The 17,056-nt window shown below is 34.8% G+C and overlaps 1 protein-coding gene across 9 annotated transcripts in view; it reads left to right on the top strand.

Annotated features, from left to right (window-relative positions):
* ATP2B2 (ATPase plasma membrane Ca2+ transporting 2) overlaps window positions 1–15,756 on the top strand; it is a 440,103-nt gene extending 424,347 nt beyond the window's left edge. For 4 of the 9 annotated variants that reach the window (XM_075053370.1, XM_075053376.1, XM_075053369.1 and 1 more), the window contains 2 exons: window positions 1,518–1,604; window positions 12,419–15,756. In XM_075053370.1, the coding sequence (XP_074909471.1) occupies window positions 1,518–1,604; window positions 12,419–12,730 (399 nt within the window). In that variant the 3' untranslated portion in view covers window positions 12,731–15,756. Of the gene's footprint in view, window positions 1–1,517; window positions 1,690–7,905; window positions 7,962–12,418 lie in introns of all 9 variants that reach the window. The other 5 variants (XM_075053372.1, XM_075053375.1, XM_075053373.1 and 2 more) reach the window with 4 other exon arrangements.
* Window positions 15,757–17,056: the final 1,300 nt, after the last annotated feature.

Raw genomic sequence — 17,056 nt, forward strand, 5'->3', positions numbered from 1 at the left:
GGGTGTTGTAAACAGGACTCTCAAATAGTGGGTCAGTGAACAAATCAGCTGTTTCATGTTTGTATAGTAAAAATTCAGTGTGACAATTTTACAGTAGTAACCTTTGCTCCCTTTTACAGCTGGCTGTGATATGATTATTCCCATAAAAACATGCAGGAAAATAAAAAATGATGTCCAAAGTTAAGATTATGGGAGGGGATACAGCCATACTATTAAAGATGAAGCCATATAGAATTTGTTTATTCCTAAGACTGATCACAGCAGAAAATGTTAGCCAATTTATTACAGTGCTTTCAACTTGGAAAATTTAGGAGGGCTTGCACCAAGATTTGTGCTAAGTGATAAATATACCACTTTACCTTCTCCTAGCTACTTTCTAGGATGTGTATCTTCAGAAATCTGGGTTGCAAGATACAAATCTGGTAACAGTGGGTTACTTCAAATAAGTAGTTGGTTGAATTCTTCTAATTGATACTACTACTGCTACTTTGTCATATTGTGGTTGTACTAATGTAACAAAGAGGACGTATTGGTGTGTAGGGATCTGTGGAATATATTTACTCCTTGATATTATCTACTGCCAATCCCTGACTTTACATTTGTACACAGAGCCTGCTTTTTATTGGGTTATACTGGTGACAGGGAATGCCTTGAAATACTCAGCTCTTTTTTTTAACTCATCTTCTGCGGTGATGAATAAAGCGCTTGGGAAGGTATTCAGGATGGATATATCAGTGTGTACCATAGACATATGAAAATAACAATTAGAAAATTTTAATGTTATTGCTGCAAAAGTCAATCCAGTTCCACATAATTTTCTGTGTGATTTTAAGTGCTCTGTATGAAGATAAAATACTAATCTTTTAAAATCTGTAGTTATAAAAGACCGATATTAATTCATTATGCTTAATTTATACAAACTTTCATTATAGAAAAAGTCAGATAAAATATTGGAACACTTTCTATTTTATCAAGTTAGTATAGTGAAAACCCTGTTTTTGTAGACAAAATTGAGTTGTATTTTGAATATTGTAAAGGTTTTTTTGGTTTGCTTAGGTGTTGTCCCTGTCATCCCTCCTCCCTCCCTTCCCCCCAAATTCCAATTAAGTGACTGAATTTTCTTCCCTTTGAAAGAACACCCAGAGAGCAATTTAAAAGTAATTTTATTCTCAGTAGGAAAAAAGTGGAGATTAGTTATAGCAAGTATTCCAGTTTTATTTACTTTATTTATGTATAAATAAAATAGTTTAAATTTTAAAGATTGTTATTTCAAATCTTCTAGTTGTTTAAACTGATGCAGCTCCACTGCCTCCTATGGAGCTGTTTCATTTTATCCAGGCAGAAAATTTGGATCATTTGATGTCTAAAAACATTAAAAGGAACACTTAAAAGTATTTCTTTCAATTGAAGTAAAACTGTGTACATGGTTGATTTATTGTTTTTCATTATTATTCCTGTCAGTTATGCAACTGTATCCATACTTTAAGCAACTTGTCTCATTCTTTCCTCCATTACAGATCGAAGTAGTCAATACTTTCAAGAGTGGCACTTCCTTTCAGGGGGCTCTAAGGAGACAGTCCTCCGTCACAAGCCAGACCCAGGATGTAACCAATATTTCTAGCCCTAGTCACGTATCGTTATCCAATGCTCTTTCCTCTCCTACCAGCACATCTGCTGCTGCGGCTGGGCGTGAGTGTGTATTCTTAATGCATCAGACCTACAGAGATGCCAACTTACGTAGCAGTCATTTCAGACTAAGCTACTTTGCCCTTTCCCATCTTGTCCTGTTATTAGTTTACACATACCCCAAAACACATAACATGATTACTCTGTGTACAGTAGATACTCTCCATGATTCATTGCAATTTTTGTTAACTTACTGTTAGGACAGGAATTTCTAGTAATTTTTTTATCCAGTGTATGGAGATTCTGATTTTATTTGGGGCTTCTGTGTCATGTTTTCTCAATCTCATTGGATATATTTTCTACTGCTTATAAAATAAGTACTTTAAGCAATTCTACAAATATCTTACATGAAGCAATACAGCTTGTCAGAAGAAGGATCATTCCATCTGGAAGACTGTGTCTAATATAGGTTGCTCATGTCCAAGAAAGATGTGCTCTAATTAGCACAGGTACAGGAAGGAACAAGGAAATAGAGAATCTAGTTTATGATGCAAGGCTAAGGGATTAAGGTTTACATGAATGGTGAAAGAATAGATTTGTTATCTCTAAATTCACTGGGAGGTAAGCATTAAGGAAGGAGGGAGCTAGACAAGTTAAAGGACAGTGTTGAAACAACAAAATAAATGTGGTAACAAATTTCTTTGTTAGAAGAAGCAGGTTTCTAAACACTGAAATCCTGACACAGCTTTCTTCTAGATGCAAACAAGCATCCAGTGAAGATGTAGTGAAGTGAATAAAAACTTTGAAGTAGATAATAAGAAAGGGCTGCTTCACTAACAGTAAAATTCCAGTTGCTCAGGAAGACTCTTACAGGTCTAACTTTGTTTTTATATTTTTATTTATTCAGGACTGTAAGTAGCTATTTTGTTTTACAGCATAGCCAGCATTAAAAGTATATTTAAATTGATAGAACTCAGTTTACAAGCTTGTCACTTTACAAAATAATGCAGTATATTCCTTATGCAAGTTTCAGTGAAAAGCTGGCCAAACAGACAGGAAGCCAGTCTTGTCTGTCTAGCCAATGGAGAGAGGGAAGGCAAACAGAGACAAGGCAGGCAAGACAAGGAAATAAGATTCCAGAACTCCTGCAGAAAAAAGAATCTTGACCTTTCCATTCAGTTTGAGTGCAACCCCCCTCAGTATTTGACCATCAAGCATTTAGACATGCATTAGAAGTTTTGTTGGAATTAAAAGGCAAAGGAGAAACTTTGTTTTTGCTAGGAACCCAAAGAGCCATTAAGGTTCCAACTTTGGCAGTTGCTCCTGGGAGAAAATTTATATCTTTTCCTGTCTTTTCTTGGGAAGTTTGGCCTGCTAACTTCTACTCCAACAGCACCAACCATTTCAGGGCAGAAGCATGATCAAGAGAAGCAAAGTCACTGAGCTACAGGCCACTGCTGTGCCACAGGCACTGTACCCTGCTTCTGAGAACTCAGAGCCAAAGTTCCCTCATTTCCACACTGAGCAAGGCACAAAACACCACACACAAACCAGCCTTTAATCCAGGGAACGATTCTCCATAATAGCATTTCTACATTTGAGCAGAAAACAGAGCAACTCATTCTGCTGTGGTAAATGTTTCAATAACATCCTGTAGCTAGCAGTCTGAAAGGGTAGATCCAATAAGATCAAAATAGTCAATTTATCTTCCCTATCTTCTCCATTGCAGCAAAGCCACTAAGAACTGAACAGTCTTGCATCTTGACAAAGGCCTTACTAGGTTATGGGCTGAAGTTAATTAATAGAAGAAAGCATAATCTGGTACAGTCTTTGATGTCTATTTCTATTTGGAAAAATAAAATGGGTCTACAGAGCTCATCAGTTATACTTACGTTTATTCAGTAAAATAAAAAAATATATGATTGATTTGTTAAGCTACCCAGAGATAGGTATCTCCATTGCAGAGGAAAATTAGAGATTGGGCCTTTTAAAGTGGTTATTCTGGCCTGTTAGTATTTTATGACTGCAATATAATGTCTGTTTAGTATCAAACTAGTGTGTCCTTTCAAATTATAACCCTTAGGGAAAGTTTTGATTTACTAATACAACGACACAAACCTAATGAATGCCAGTGAAAAAGCAAAGAAAAAACATTTGTTTTTTATTTTTAAATTGGGTATTTACAGTTGGTTGTTCATCTTCCAGAACCAGGGAAACCTTTCCTAATCCAAATTCCATAGAAATGAGGTATGTTTTAGTGAATTGGGATTTTCTGAGAAAATTTCAGTTGCAAAATGCACACCTAGGTCTACTTTTCAGCTCCTTGCTTAAAATGTATATGGTGGGACAGGACTGACTTCTCCTAGCTCTCAGAATGAATTAAAACATAAATCATTATCTTCTTCATATGGGGTGGAAGGGAATAATGGGATAATTGTACCTCTGATTTTGAAGCCTTTCTCTGTCTTCAGGAATCCTTAAAATATTGCATATGTAAATATATTATGGGGAGTATCAAGGGAAAACCTTAAGGGTATAGCAAAGACAAAAGGGTCTAATACTTGAAAAGGCCCAATATGAGACACTGTCAGGCAGGTTTATTTTCAGAGAAATGGTGCTCAACATGTTGCAACAATTGGAATATTTCAGGTGTATTTTGGGTGCCCAAAATGCAGAGGTTCTGACATCAATACTTAATGAAAAATACAAGAATCACATGATGCTCTATCAATAAGAACATGTAAGTCTAATTCAACAGAGTATTTATGCAGTTCTTTACTAATTGTATAGCTTTTTAATACATAGTTCATTGTTACACCTCACCAATCTGTCAGATTTATTCTGCAGATTTATAACAACATTTTGAAATTTTTAAAAAGTGGGGGTTTGTTCTAGTATTTTTGGGCAGATTAATGTTTGATTCAAAGGTTAGTGAATGCTTAAAAAGAAATCTGCCTGTCAAATGCAGCCACATCTGCAGTAGTTTGTGAAACAGATGAGCAAGTTATTACTTGAAATTTTCAGCTATTCATAAATACGGCACATTCAAATCTTTCATAGGATTGTGGAATACCTTAATTAAAAGCAATTTATGCGAAGGAGCATTTGCTACAGTACTAAAGTTTTCCTAGGTATACTGATACTTTTTAGCTGTCATGGTGTTTTTGCCAGTAACAAATAACAAATTTCTGGATGTCAGCATTAATTGATAACAATGAGGTCCATATTTTGAGTCTCTTATCTCTTGAAAAATGTTGCAGCTTTAAATAAACATAGTGAAAATTTCTGCAAATTCAAATCTGTCATTTTATATACTCTGATAAAAGTAGAAAAATCTATTTAAATGCAACCTAAATATGCACACGTATTTAATATGCACACATTTAAGCTACAGAAAATGAAAACATGGGAAAAATAAGGCTCTGTATGCAGTATGGTCTGGGCCAAGTTCTCAGGTTTTGTCATGTTGTGCATGGACACACATATACACACACAATCTTCTATCATTGGAAAGCTGTTACAGTACAGGGTTAAAAGTGGTTTTAGATACCAGGCTATCCCATACCAGCTTTGTTGGATATATATTTAAATGCATTTGTTTCTGTATTTTATTTTGGGAAAACAAAATCAGATCCAGTGGGGCAATGGAGCATCTTTTTTACTTTTGAAGCTCAGAATTAGTAACATAAAATGTTAGCTTATGCTTAAAATTAAGTATATGCTTAAAGCCTTTGCTACTACATTGCTTAATTACATAGAGGATGAGTAGATCTAACTGTACACAAAGTAAACAAGTTATTCTTTATCCTAATCTGTTTATATCTGGTTCTCAGATGTTGTTTATATTATCAGTAGGTAACGCCTTCAAAAGAACATGATTTCAAATTTTCCAAGACACACATTTAATATTCCTTTGTACTTGCTCTTCCTCCTTCCTCTCAATCTCATATATAGTTAATACTATTCCTAAGTGGAAGCAGCCAGAAACTGTAGGTCCCTTACAAAACCCCCTCCTTTCTTTCATAAAAGGTTATAATTTAAAATATTGTTAGGTGTAGGAAACACTGGGGTAACAACAAACAAACAAAACCAAACCCCACCATAAGGCAACCTCGCAGATCATGAATCTGCTGTAGTTTCTGTATTTGCAAGTTCCTTTTTCTTTGTTCTGTTGAGGTCTGTCATTTTTGTCTGAGATTTTTAGAAATGAATATTTTCTGGAATTACTTAGAACTTTTTGTTGTATTAACTCTAGCAACAGTGGCCTCAAACAAGACACTTGTAAGGATGACACAGGAAAAAATACACAGCGGTGAATCCAAATTTTATAGCAGCCAATTAAAATCTTACCAAACAATGACAAAATATTCTCAGAAGTATTTGTCTAACATACAGATCTCTGAAGGTTTTTGTTTGGGTTCTTTTTTTGGTTGGTTGGTTTTTTAAAAGTGTTTTCAAACAAAAGAAGAGCATAGCACCCTTAAGGCTGTATTTTTGTTCTGGTTCACTTTTTGGATGGGGCTACAATCTTCAAAAGTGGGGCTAATTTACATGGAAATACAACTTTTTTCATTCTCCCTTTAATTAAAAAATAGTTGAAATTTATCAGACTTACCAAGAAACTGTCATTTATAGGTAGAAGCTTTACACATGTAACATTTGCCTTGGGGTGGCACAAGGGCATAAACATCTGCAAATCGTGTCAAACTAACATAAGGCATTCAGCAAGTTTAATTCTAGTACATATTACAGTCCATTTACTAATAGGTAATTTTAAAGGGAGAGCTTAATTTAGGTATTTGTAATGTTGTGTATGAAAATCAGATTCTTTTGTATCAAGAAAATTTATTTACTGTTATAGCAGCTTTTGCTTTTCCATATTTCTTATATACTTAGTTTCCTATAAATGTAATCATCATTCAGCTGGACAGACTTTAAAACTAAAACTTAAGATAAAATCTTAAGTTTGGATCAAATTTTCTCATGAAGAAAAATGGGAACAAATTTCTTAAGGAAAAAAATTAAAATCTTCTATTTTAATAAATGTTAAGGCAAAGATTACTGCCCAGTGTTGATCTATGTTCAGATCACAGACTAAGTCAAGCGGGCATACCAGCCTTAGTGAAAATGTCGGTTGCTTTCTGTAGCAACATGGTATATAACTATCACATGAGGAAATGGAACAAGCAAAACTTAAAGTCCACATCCATTTAAAATTATGTTTATGAAAGTTGCACCATTTGGGAACATCATTAAACTAGAGACAGAGATACCATATGAAAGCTTAGAAGTTCCCCCTGCTTATAACCAAGATTTCACAATCCTGCTGGGATATGCAAGATCAAAATCAACTTCTATATCTTCCTTGTAGGGAAACTAACTAGGTATACAGTCTAAATATAAAACCGAGTCGTCAACTGGAGATATGGCATGGCAAGAAGGCTTAGACTCCTAATGCAGAAATATGCTCTTTCAAACGGTTGTATAATATATTTAAACTTTGCCAAATCTGATACAAAAATGTCAGACTCCATAATTTTGCAACAATCCTATAATGAAGGAGATATGCTATGGAAAGTGGAAGCCCTACATATGGTTCTGATCTCATACTCTAAAATTCAGTGGAATAATAGCCACATGAACCTTTTGTGAAATGAGAATCAGGCCTAAGGATTTCATAGAATATGTAGGTATTCTTTTTCCTCTTGCTGCGTGTGGTTTGACTTTTCAGCAGCACTTACTGGATTTACTGCATATTTATGTAGAAAGAGAGGAGTACAGATAATGTTATGCATCTGTTTCACTCATTAAAGCAGAAATCTAGGAATTATAGTTTTTCTAAAATTTGGTTTTTTTCATTTTATCTTTGAATTTGCCCAACTTCTGCATCATACAATCCAGAACATACCAGCCGCAGCATTCACAGGTGACTCCAATACATGCAATATCTTCTCCTGTGGATACCCAATCTGATTTTACTCACCTAAAACTGGGAGGATTCAAAAATAAACAAAACCAAATATACTGAAGATATGCCTTCTATTTCAAAGCTTTACATATGCAATAGTACTTGACCCAACTAATTTACCTTTGTTATAGCTATAGTCTTGATATAGAATAGTATCAGTTACACGTAAGAGTTGGCATCTCTTTGCAAAATTGACCTCTTGTTTACAATTTTATACTAATCACCTTACTGATCTTTCAGTATTGAATTTATTTGCTTTTGCAGTGCCCTACTCTCTACTGTCTGAATATTAAATGTGTTTGTTTTCCCAGAGGGCTAGAGAACATTGGACAAAAGGGTTCAGCAGGAGAGAGTGAAATAAAAAGAGGTTGTGAGTCTTTAACCTTGAGCCTGAAATGAATGTGAACCAAACTCAAGATACTTGGCTTATATGAAGCCAGGTAAACATTCGAGTATAAGCCCACACACTACCAACCATAATACATCTCTTAATGCTTAACAGGCCTTGTGTATTTTGCCTAGATTGTTTTACTTAGGAGTGAGATTCTGAACTTCATCTTTTTCTTCTGATGGGAAAAATTTCTAGTATCTAAAATTCTATTTCTTTTATTTTTCTTGCCTTATGCAGTATAATAAACCTAACTTCAAGGTGGGATGAAACTGAAGAGTTTTTTCTATTACAGCTACAGAGAAGAAAGAAGTGGAAACTTATAGCAATGTCAAAAATGTCCTGAAGTGTTGTCCCCACAGTCTTTTGTTTAAAAGCAGTTCATTTTTTTCTGTTGTCTCCATTACTGTGGGAAAAGGGAGCTGTATCAAACTGTTTGTCTTCCCTTGGCATTGTCAGTGTCATAAAGAAGTATCATTACATGAACTTTACATAGTTCATAATAAAGCAACACTTTCTAGGTTCTATCCATCATGGGTATGTCCCTGCTTTTACATGCTGTACAACCATAACAACATTATATGAAGTTCATCTGCTTTATTTTATCTTCAAAAAAGTAATGTGGGCTTTGTTTCAGCAGAGCCCCTAAATATTTTTACACCAGATATTACTTCAAATCTTGAACTTAAGCATGTATTAAAAGAATTTGTTGCTGTTGGGCCATGTAACTCTGGGTAAATAGTATTTTTTCAGTTCTTAGCTTAAATATGGTAGTATTATTATATAGAAATTAAAACGCCACCTTTGTATCCAACAAACCCTCTACCCTTGTTTCCACCAACATAATGGAAGAAGCAAGTTTTGTTCCTGTCAGCAATAATTTGATACATTGGGGGATAGACTATGAGCAAGATTTTGAATCGTAATGCAGAAATTCTGTCACTGAATGAGGTGTGACACTAAAAAAAAAAAAAAAAAAAAAAAAAGTTTTCTTCTGGATGCCAAGCTAAATATGCAAAATTTAAAGTTGGGGAAGGAGTCCCTCCTTAAGTGAAAAATTAATGGAAAACATATATACATCTCTGAAACTGTAGAGAAATTTTAAGAAGGTATTTTTCTACAGCGACTTAGCAAAGAAAACTTATTAGAAAGCTAACTTTATCTATTCTCAACTTTAGGGATTTGCCCAAGTTTGGCCCTTAAATTACCATTGAAGTCAGAAGATTAACTGCTTTAGGTATCAGCAGATCCAAACTAGTTCTAAGCTAATATTTCCAGTAAAAATCACTATGAACAAGTAGAAGCTATTCTAGTAACATCTAAATGTTCCTGCAAAACTTGAACAGTCCATGCCAAAACTTTGCCGCAGATCTTCGCACAAAGTGATATAACTGCTGGCTGATTGTAAATTCTGCAATTATATCTTCAGATTGTTGTGTAAACACATTTAAGCAAAAGATGTTAGTGTAGTGTTTTCTTTCAATGGATCATTAGTTCAAGCAGTCACTGCAGAGTACCAAATTCAGGTCATGGCAGGCAGGTTTTTCTTAACTGGCTTTCAAATACAACTTAAATCTATATCTTTCCCTCAGCTGTGTAAGATGTTAGTCAGCTAGCTAGACTGACTAAAAGCTTGGTATTAAGTGCAAATTAGATGCCAAATTTTGGTATTAAATGCAATATAGATGCTTTCCCTAGTACGGAAATTGGAGTCTCATAAATTGAAGTCAGTTCCTCCCTTGCTAACCCATAGAGGCTTAAACACAGTTTGTGCAACTTGAAGAGAAGCTTTACTTTTGTTGGATTCTGCTGGATCTGTTCAAGCATAATATCAAATTGCAAACCTTTCTATTTAAGTAAAAATTTACTTTATTAAAAAGAATCCAGCTGGCAAATAGAACCTAAATCTATGCAATAAGAAGTGGCTGCATTCAGGAAAATGAAATCTTTTGTTAATTGATAAGATATACCAAACAACTGCAACTGAATGAGATGACTGTTATTTTTATTTAGATAGCAGAAATAATAGGTAGCTTTGCAGAAAATGTCACCATACCAGCCCATACTATAAAGTAAGCATGTTACAAAAAGTTTCCTGATTTAAAATAGGACAATATAGTAACATGTTTTTAAGATTGCCTTGAAAAAACATACAATTTTTTTCATTGTTTAGACTGATTATTTTGCACTTTAAAGTACAAGACAGAAAGGCATAGTTAATAAGGGAATTAGTATGTCACCTCTTCTCCATAAGTTCTAATCCTATCTTTAGTAATGCAAATGAATCTCTTATCCCGATCTGTTTGTTCACTATACGGAACCATCACATAGCACAGCACAACTCAAAGAGATTCAGCTTTCCTAAAACCCTGGTTTATAATTCCAGGTGCTCTGTCAAAGAGGTGTTAGGTACACTATATGATTTTAGCATGTAAAATTTATTCTTATCTTCCTCTTGTCTTGCACCTCTGCTAACCTCCTAAAATCTTCTAGTATCCCAAGATCTGGACAAGCTGTTCTGTACCACTCCAATCCTCTATTTTGAGCGTAAGCAGTCACATGAACTACTTTTTGTACTGTGCCCTGCTGTTACCAAATGTATGTATAAGAGAAGGGAGAGTATTTGGACTGACCAAAGGCCATGTATCTGAAGATGGCGTGACTTAACTTCTGCTATTAGGATTTTTTGAAAGATGATGAATATCCAAATTTAGAGAACATAAACAAGAACAAAGGTCAAAGAGATCAAAATACGTCAGCCTCTTTTTCGAATGTGTTGAAATTCTGTACAACGTGGACAACTCCAACCACAGGATCAGCTAGATCCCATAGCTGTAACATTGTGACCCCATGCCATTACTAAAATGTAGTTTGCCAACTGAAAGAGGAATTAGAGCTTTACAAATTAGCAGTATATTAGGCCAACCAATAACGTGCAGCATATTTACATGTAAAAAGATACACATGCCAACCACCAAACCATTTCAAATGTGTGTGAAGAAGCTTTCACAATGCCTGCTTGCACCTTTTCTGCCTCTGCCTGTGTTTTGGTCTCCTCTCTAAGAAATGCTAAAAATTCGCTCAGGGACTACATGGAAGTAGAAGGATAGAACTCATACTTAGTCATAAAACATTTGCCAACAGATCACATTTTGCCATTCTGTTTTTTCCTTTCTGCCCCCCCTACCCCCTTCCAAAAAGTTATGTTTTTTTCAGCAGTAAACCAGCACAAACCTTCACTTCTTTTCAGAACTGGTAGATCACTGGGACATAGACAGCATCCCTCCCTTTGCCCACCCACAGAGGACTTAGTGTCCCCACTCTGCTATGCTCCTCACTCTGTTCCTCTCATTTCCTATTGGGAAAGCAATTTGCACTGTCCCTGACAGTCTGATGGGCTAAGTCTTGTAGTTTATTTTCACCTGTGTTCTTACTGTCAGGTGGTTAATGGCATTAGATTGACCCTGGCATAAGTCAGCTGACCTAGTTTAAAGACTGCATATATGGCATAAATTGTGTCGCTTTCAGCATTTAACTTTACAGTTTTACAACTGAGACACAGAAAATGAAAAAGCTTGCTGTTTAACAATGTAATTCAATTCAACCCAACAATCAATACATTATTTTATTACATGTTTTATATATATTAAAAAGTTAAATGGCTAGAACAGTGGGTCTATACTCGAGTGTTTACCTCACATATGCATGAAGGAAAAATAAAAGTTGGTTCAACAATACTATGTTCACATTATCCAGGCTTCCAAGTGTAGTTGTTGTGTGCAAGTTATCTCTGTTCATGCGGTAACTGTGAATTTTTATTTTTTTTTCCCCGTGGTAGCATGATTATGCTTAGTACTTTGTCTGCTTGGCTTTTTGTGCTCTTGGCTGCATTCATTTAGATTTTGCTTTAAAACATTGATATTACTTATAGTTTTTACACTTGGCTCCTGTGTGTGTCTCATATGTACCCATCCAACCGTGTCTGTGTTTTGTGCTTTTCTGTTTGTGAAGTGTGATGTGTTATGTGTAATGGTTTTTTAACAATACAAAAGAGACTTTTTTAATTAAAAAAGCCTTCCTACTTACTCACTGCAAAACTATCAACATGCATGGTTTTACATTTGCATTACAATTAACATGGCTTGTCTTTTACTAGGGATGTACCACACGAGTGGACGTTCGCTTTCTTTAACCAGTACTTCCCATCAGTTCTTTGATGGCTTTAAACTTGATTTATTTTAATATTGCAGTTGATACAGATATTCAAAATGCACATAACTGAGCCACTCGTTTATGCATATAACATCCAGAGACTATGGACTTCAGCTGCCTGCACTGCCCTAACCATATGCTACATTTTTCACAAAGTATTCTCTAACACCATGTTGCCTTTTGAAGGGGCTACCTCTGACACTTCTTTCCTTTTCTCCCCCCAGATCCGCGTCGTGAAGGCATTCCGTAGCTCTCTCTATGAAGGTTTAGAAAAACCAGAATCTAGAACCTCTATTCACAACTTTATGACTCATCCTGAATTTAGGATAGAAGATTCCCAGCCCCACATCCCACTCATTGATGACACAGACCTAGAAGAAGACCCTGCTCTCAAGAAAAACTCGAGTCCACCGTCTTCGCTGAACAAGAACAACAGTGCTATCGACAGTGGAATAAATCTTACAACTGATACAAGTAAATCAGCTACCTCTTCTAGTCCAGGAAGCCCAATACATAGCCTGGAGACATCACTTTAGCTGAAAAGGTCACTGCAAAAAAAATTAAAATAAAATAAAATAAAAAAACCCACAGCAACCGAAATATATAAATATATATATTAAAAACATTGCTGGCTGAAAAGCTGTTTGAACTCTTATTCACTCTGAGACAAGTGAATGAATTGTTGATCACAATGGTTTTGGGGAAAGAATGAATGGCTGATTTACATACCCCCCCTTGTTCCCTTTCAGAAAAACAACAACAAAAAAATCCTCCTGCATGAATGTACTGTACACTTCTGGCCCTTCTTTCTCTCTTTTTGTTTCTTTTTATTTCCTTTTTTTTTTTCCTCCTTAAGCAGGAACTGCAGAGGACTTCTTTCTGAGGCTATTTATCCAATTCACTGGTCTGTGAGTTTTTTGAAATGCTTGTGTGGCATGGACTCAATTGTATAGATTAATTTAAATAACTTTTTTGAAGTTGCAAAGCTTAACTTGCACAGTAGATTTGCACCAGTTGGACAGAGGAACTTAAACATTTATGAGACTATATATAGAGATATATACATATAAGTATATACATAATTAATTATATATATGTATATATCTATCTATATATATATAGTTATATATATATAAAGTTTCTTTGTTGGCATGTTGCCTTGTTTCTGCTCAAATTGCTCTGACTATTTTAACTTATTTATGTCCTAAAAAAGAATGTAATTTGTTTACAAACCTGTAGATAATATCCTTAACTATTTGTAGGGTTAAGAAAGCACTTCCTGCCGAAGTAGTATAAAAATGGCTCAGCTCAGCTCATTGAAAACGTCTGTAATACTGCACCCTGGATATTTTATTACAACCGTGTTCTGATTTCTGCCTGATTTTTTTTTTTTTTTTTTGTTAAATAATGTAGATACTGCTAGTAAATAACAAAAGAAGCCAAAATATAACACATTGGATGTAGCATTGTGATCCTATATACAGGGAGGTAAACCAGGCTTCCTTTGTTGCAAATAAAAATCAAAATGATCAGGTTCTCTCCTTTTTTGTTCTCCCTCTGATAATCTGCTTGAATTTGTTTGGTTCAACATACAATAATGGAGGCTATTTCATTCTTTAAACATACGGCAATGGCTTCCAAAAATATTTTTAAAGAGATACTGTATGAAACTGAGTTGAGTTATAAATATAATTTAAAATAAGTTATATTTGGTTTGTCTATATGGAGATAAAACTAATGTTAAAATATTGTGATATATTGTGTTAATCCTTTTCAGTTAGTAATTTAAGCATTTATTTCCTTATTACTTGCAAAGTACGGGCTGTTGGCATTTTGGATGAAAATCACTGTAGGTTGTTGCTTTGATTTTTTTTTTAAAGAAAAATATAATTTCTGCACTATTAGGTCTGAATGAAACTTTATTAATTGTATATTGAAATGTGCTTTGTGTGATTTTTTGGGTTTTTTTTGTTTTGTTTTGTTTTGGTTTGTTGTTTTTTTTTTTTAACCAAGCTTGTCTTCCTGTAGTCACAAGGTATACTGTAACACAGTAATACACTATTTTACCTAGAGCTTTCTACAAAGAAAGCTATTCTGAAAACCTGCAGTATGGAAGGTGAAAAAATATTTTTCAAGATGGTAACAGCCCTGATAACTTAAAATTTATGAGCTTATATAATTGCTATGTCAACCACTTGAATGCTAAGCACTTTGTGGATCACAGATTTTTCATAAATAATTTTTGTATTTAATATAAAGTTTGCTTGGAGACTTTTCAGCATATGATCTTTTCCATAATTGTACAGTGCAAAAGACATTTTGAATTACACAATTGATTATGCCAGATGTGTTGAAAAACACTCTCAAACTAGCTTGATAAATTGATCTGTTAAGGTATTACTGGTTGTCTTAAAGTTGGCTCATAAAGTGGTGCATCTCTGCAGTCACAAGAACTAAACCAAGCCAGAACTCTCCAAAACAAGATTAGACTCATGGCCAAACTGCAGACTGAACTGACTAAAATGTTTTCAGGGTGCATCAAGACTATTCAGCCAGGTAAAGCTCTAATCAGCTTGCATTGCCAGCTTCCGGACTTTTGGGTAGAAGCTTGAATGTTTTTGGCTCAAACTCTTAGTTTGCTATCTGATCCAAACTTTTCACTGAACAACAGAACAGGTCTTTGAAGGCATATACAACTCTCTTTTCAACAGATAGTGTGACCCGTTTCTTAACAGTAAAAAGCTAGCATGAAAACATAATTATTTTAGCTAAGTCCTAGCAACGAAGTGATTGAAACTCAGTCAGGATTGTTCTTCGCTTTGTAAATATGGTGATCAACCTTTGTATAACATGTATTGGGTTTCTATGGCCTATTTGGGATATCATATTCAGAAGAAAAAAAAGTGTTATCTATTTACAGGGAAGCCTCTAGCTTTGGACTTGAACATCCACAGAAGCTGTTAATACTGGAACAATTTATTTTCAGCATCTTAACACTGACTGTTTGCCTTTTTATTTTCAAACACTCTTCATAATTTTTCTTGGTTTCATTTTTTTAAAATTTTCCTGTAGGAGTACCCCTCCCTAAGGTACCATTTGCAGACTTGAAAACTGTTAAGAAAATGAACACTGCATTCTGTGTGTATATAGTAAAACATATATAAACTGAGATGCATAGAAAACTTGGGCTTTTGTGAGCAGAGACTGTGCTTTATGTATATGATAAATGATAGACTTTTTTTTTTTTAAAGCAGAATAGCTATGACCTTTCAACTACAAGTCGTGCATCACAATTCCTTTCTTTTATTGCTTGACCTCTCTGTGATGGGAACAATGGATCAAAACCCAAAATGATCAGTTTGTTAAAATTCCCTGCAATATATAAATGCTCGCTCTCTACGTACTGTACTTAGCAGCATGAGATTTGTGGACAACAATACAGTGGTACATTGGCAATCCATCCCACTAGGGGTTATTAATATATGTTCATTCATCTGTTTTTATGAATTTTTTTATCTAGACAATAATTGTAAATAAAGAACTTACTCTGTCTGTTCATTTAATACTATGCAAAAGGTTATGCTTTCTATTGTTATTCTTATTCCTACAGTGTGATGCTGGAATGTTTGTGGTTTCAAAAAAAAAAAAAAAAGACAAAAGTAAGTAAAATATGTGATGTAAATTATTTTATAGTTTGAAACAAAATGATAAAGTTTTACTCTTGCTGCTTTCTGTCTAATAGATCTCTCTTGGCAGGAGCACAAGTGGAAAATTTAAAGAAATAAATTCACAAAGCAGCATGAACAATAATGGTCTGAACGTAACAGCTTTCTTTATTTTCACCTGAAGTCATTAGATCTAGCTTTGGATTCCCACCGGGATATTTAATGTAAAGGTGTATGTAAATCTTCTGGATTGGCAGTAAGAAGCCTGCTTATACCGGTTAGTGGTTACACTTCCATTACACCCAGGTGACAAGTCAGCCCAGAGTGCTTTTAATTCCTGTCTGACTATGGGTCAGTGTAATGCCTAAAAAAATGACTCGGTCCATGCTGTGGTGGTGCACCGTGGTGGGAATGGCTGATGTGAATGCTGCAGTGAAGTCAGCTGAAATTATTAAGTACAGTATAAGTAAAATGGATGAAGCCCCTGTGAGTTTAATCTTGGTCCTAAGACCAACAGACATCGAAGTCTGTTCCCCTATGACTTTGGCCCATATGACATATCCCTCCATTTAGATATATTTTTATCATTTCTTTACCCTTCTGTCACGATCAGAAAAATTATCTTTGAAACTTTCTAGAACTGGGGAGTTCAGTCCAGAACTCATGTTCTGCCACTTAAGACCTTAAAAACTGTGCATATGAAATGCCAGGGAAAAATGAGGGAATTCTCATTCTGGTGCTCAGCCCTCAGCCCAGAAGCTCCTTCTTTTCTTTTCAGCTTAGACTAATGCAGTTGTGCCATAAACTGCAATACAGCCTGTGATCATACAGTATTATTGCCCTAGCAACAGCAAGGTTTAGAAGTTAGCCAAACAGACATACTGGGTTCTACTTCTTACACAAGGTGTGAGGTGAGCAACTGTCATATAATCTCATTTTTAAAGGTAAAATGCTTCAAATTACAGATTTTCCTGTCTTCTCACCTATATTTCAAGCTTTTACCCACAAATTCTGTGTGACAAGAAGTATTTGATAGCAGCCAAAACTACAATGAAATAGTACCATACTGGGAGAAAAGTTACCAATAAATAAAAATATATTCAACATAGTAAATTCAACAAAAACCCTACAGAAAACAGTTGTTAGTGGATTTCTTGGATTAATTGAGCTTTACAACTACTTTGGAATTAAACTGTT

Source organism: Buteo buteo, chromosome 21 (assembly GCF_964188355.1).
Source record: "Buteo buteo chromosome 21, bButBut1.hap1.1, whole genome shotgun sequence".
Taxonomy (NCBI): Eukaryota; Metazoa; Chordata; class Aves; order Accipitriformes; family Accipitridae; genus Buteo; species Buteo buteo.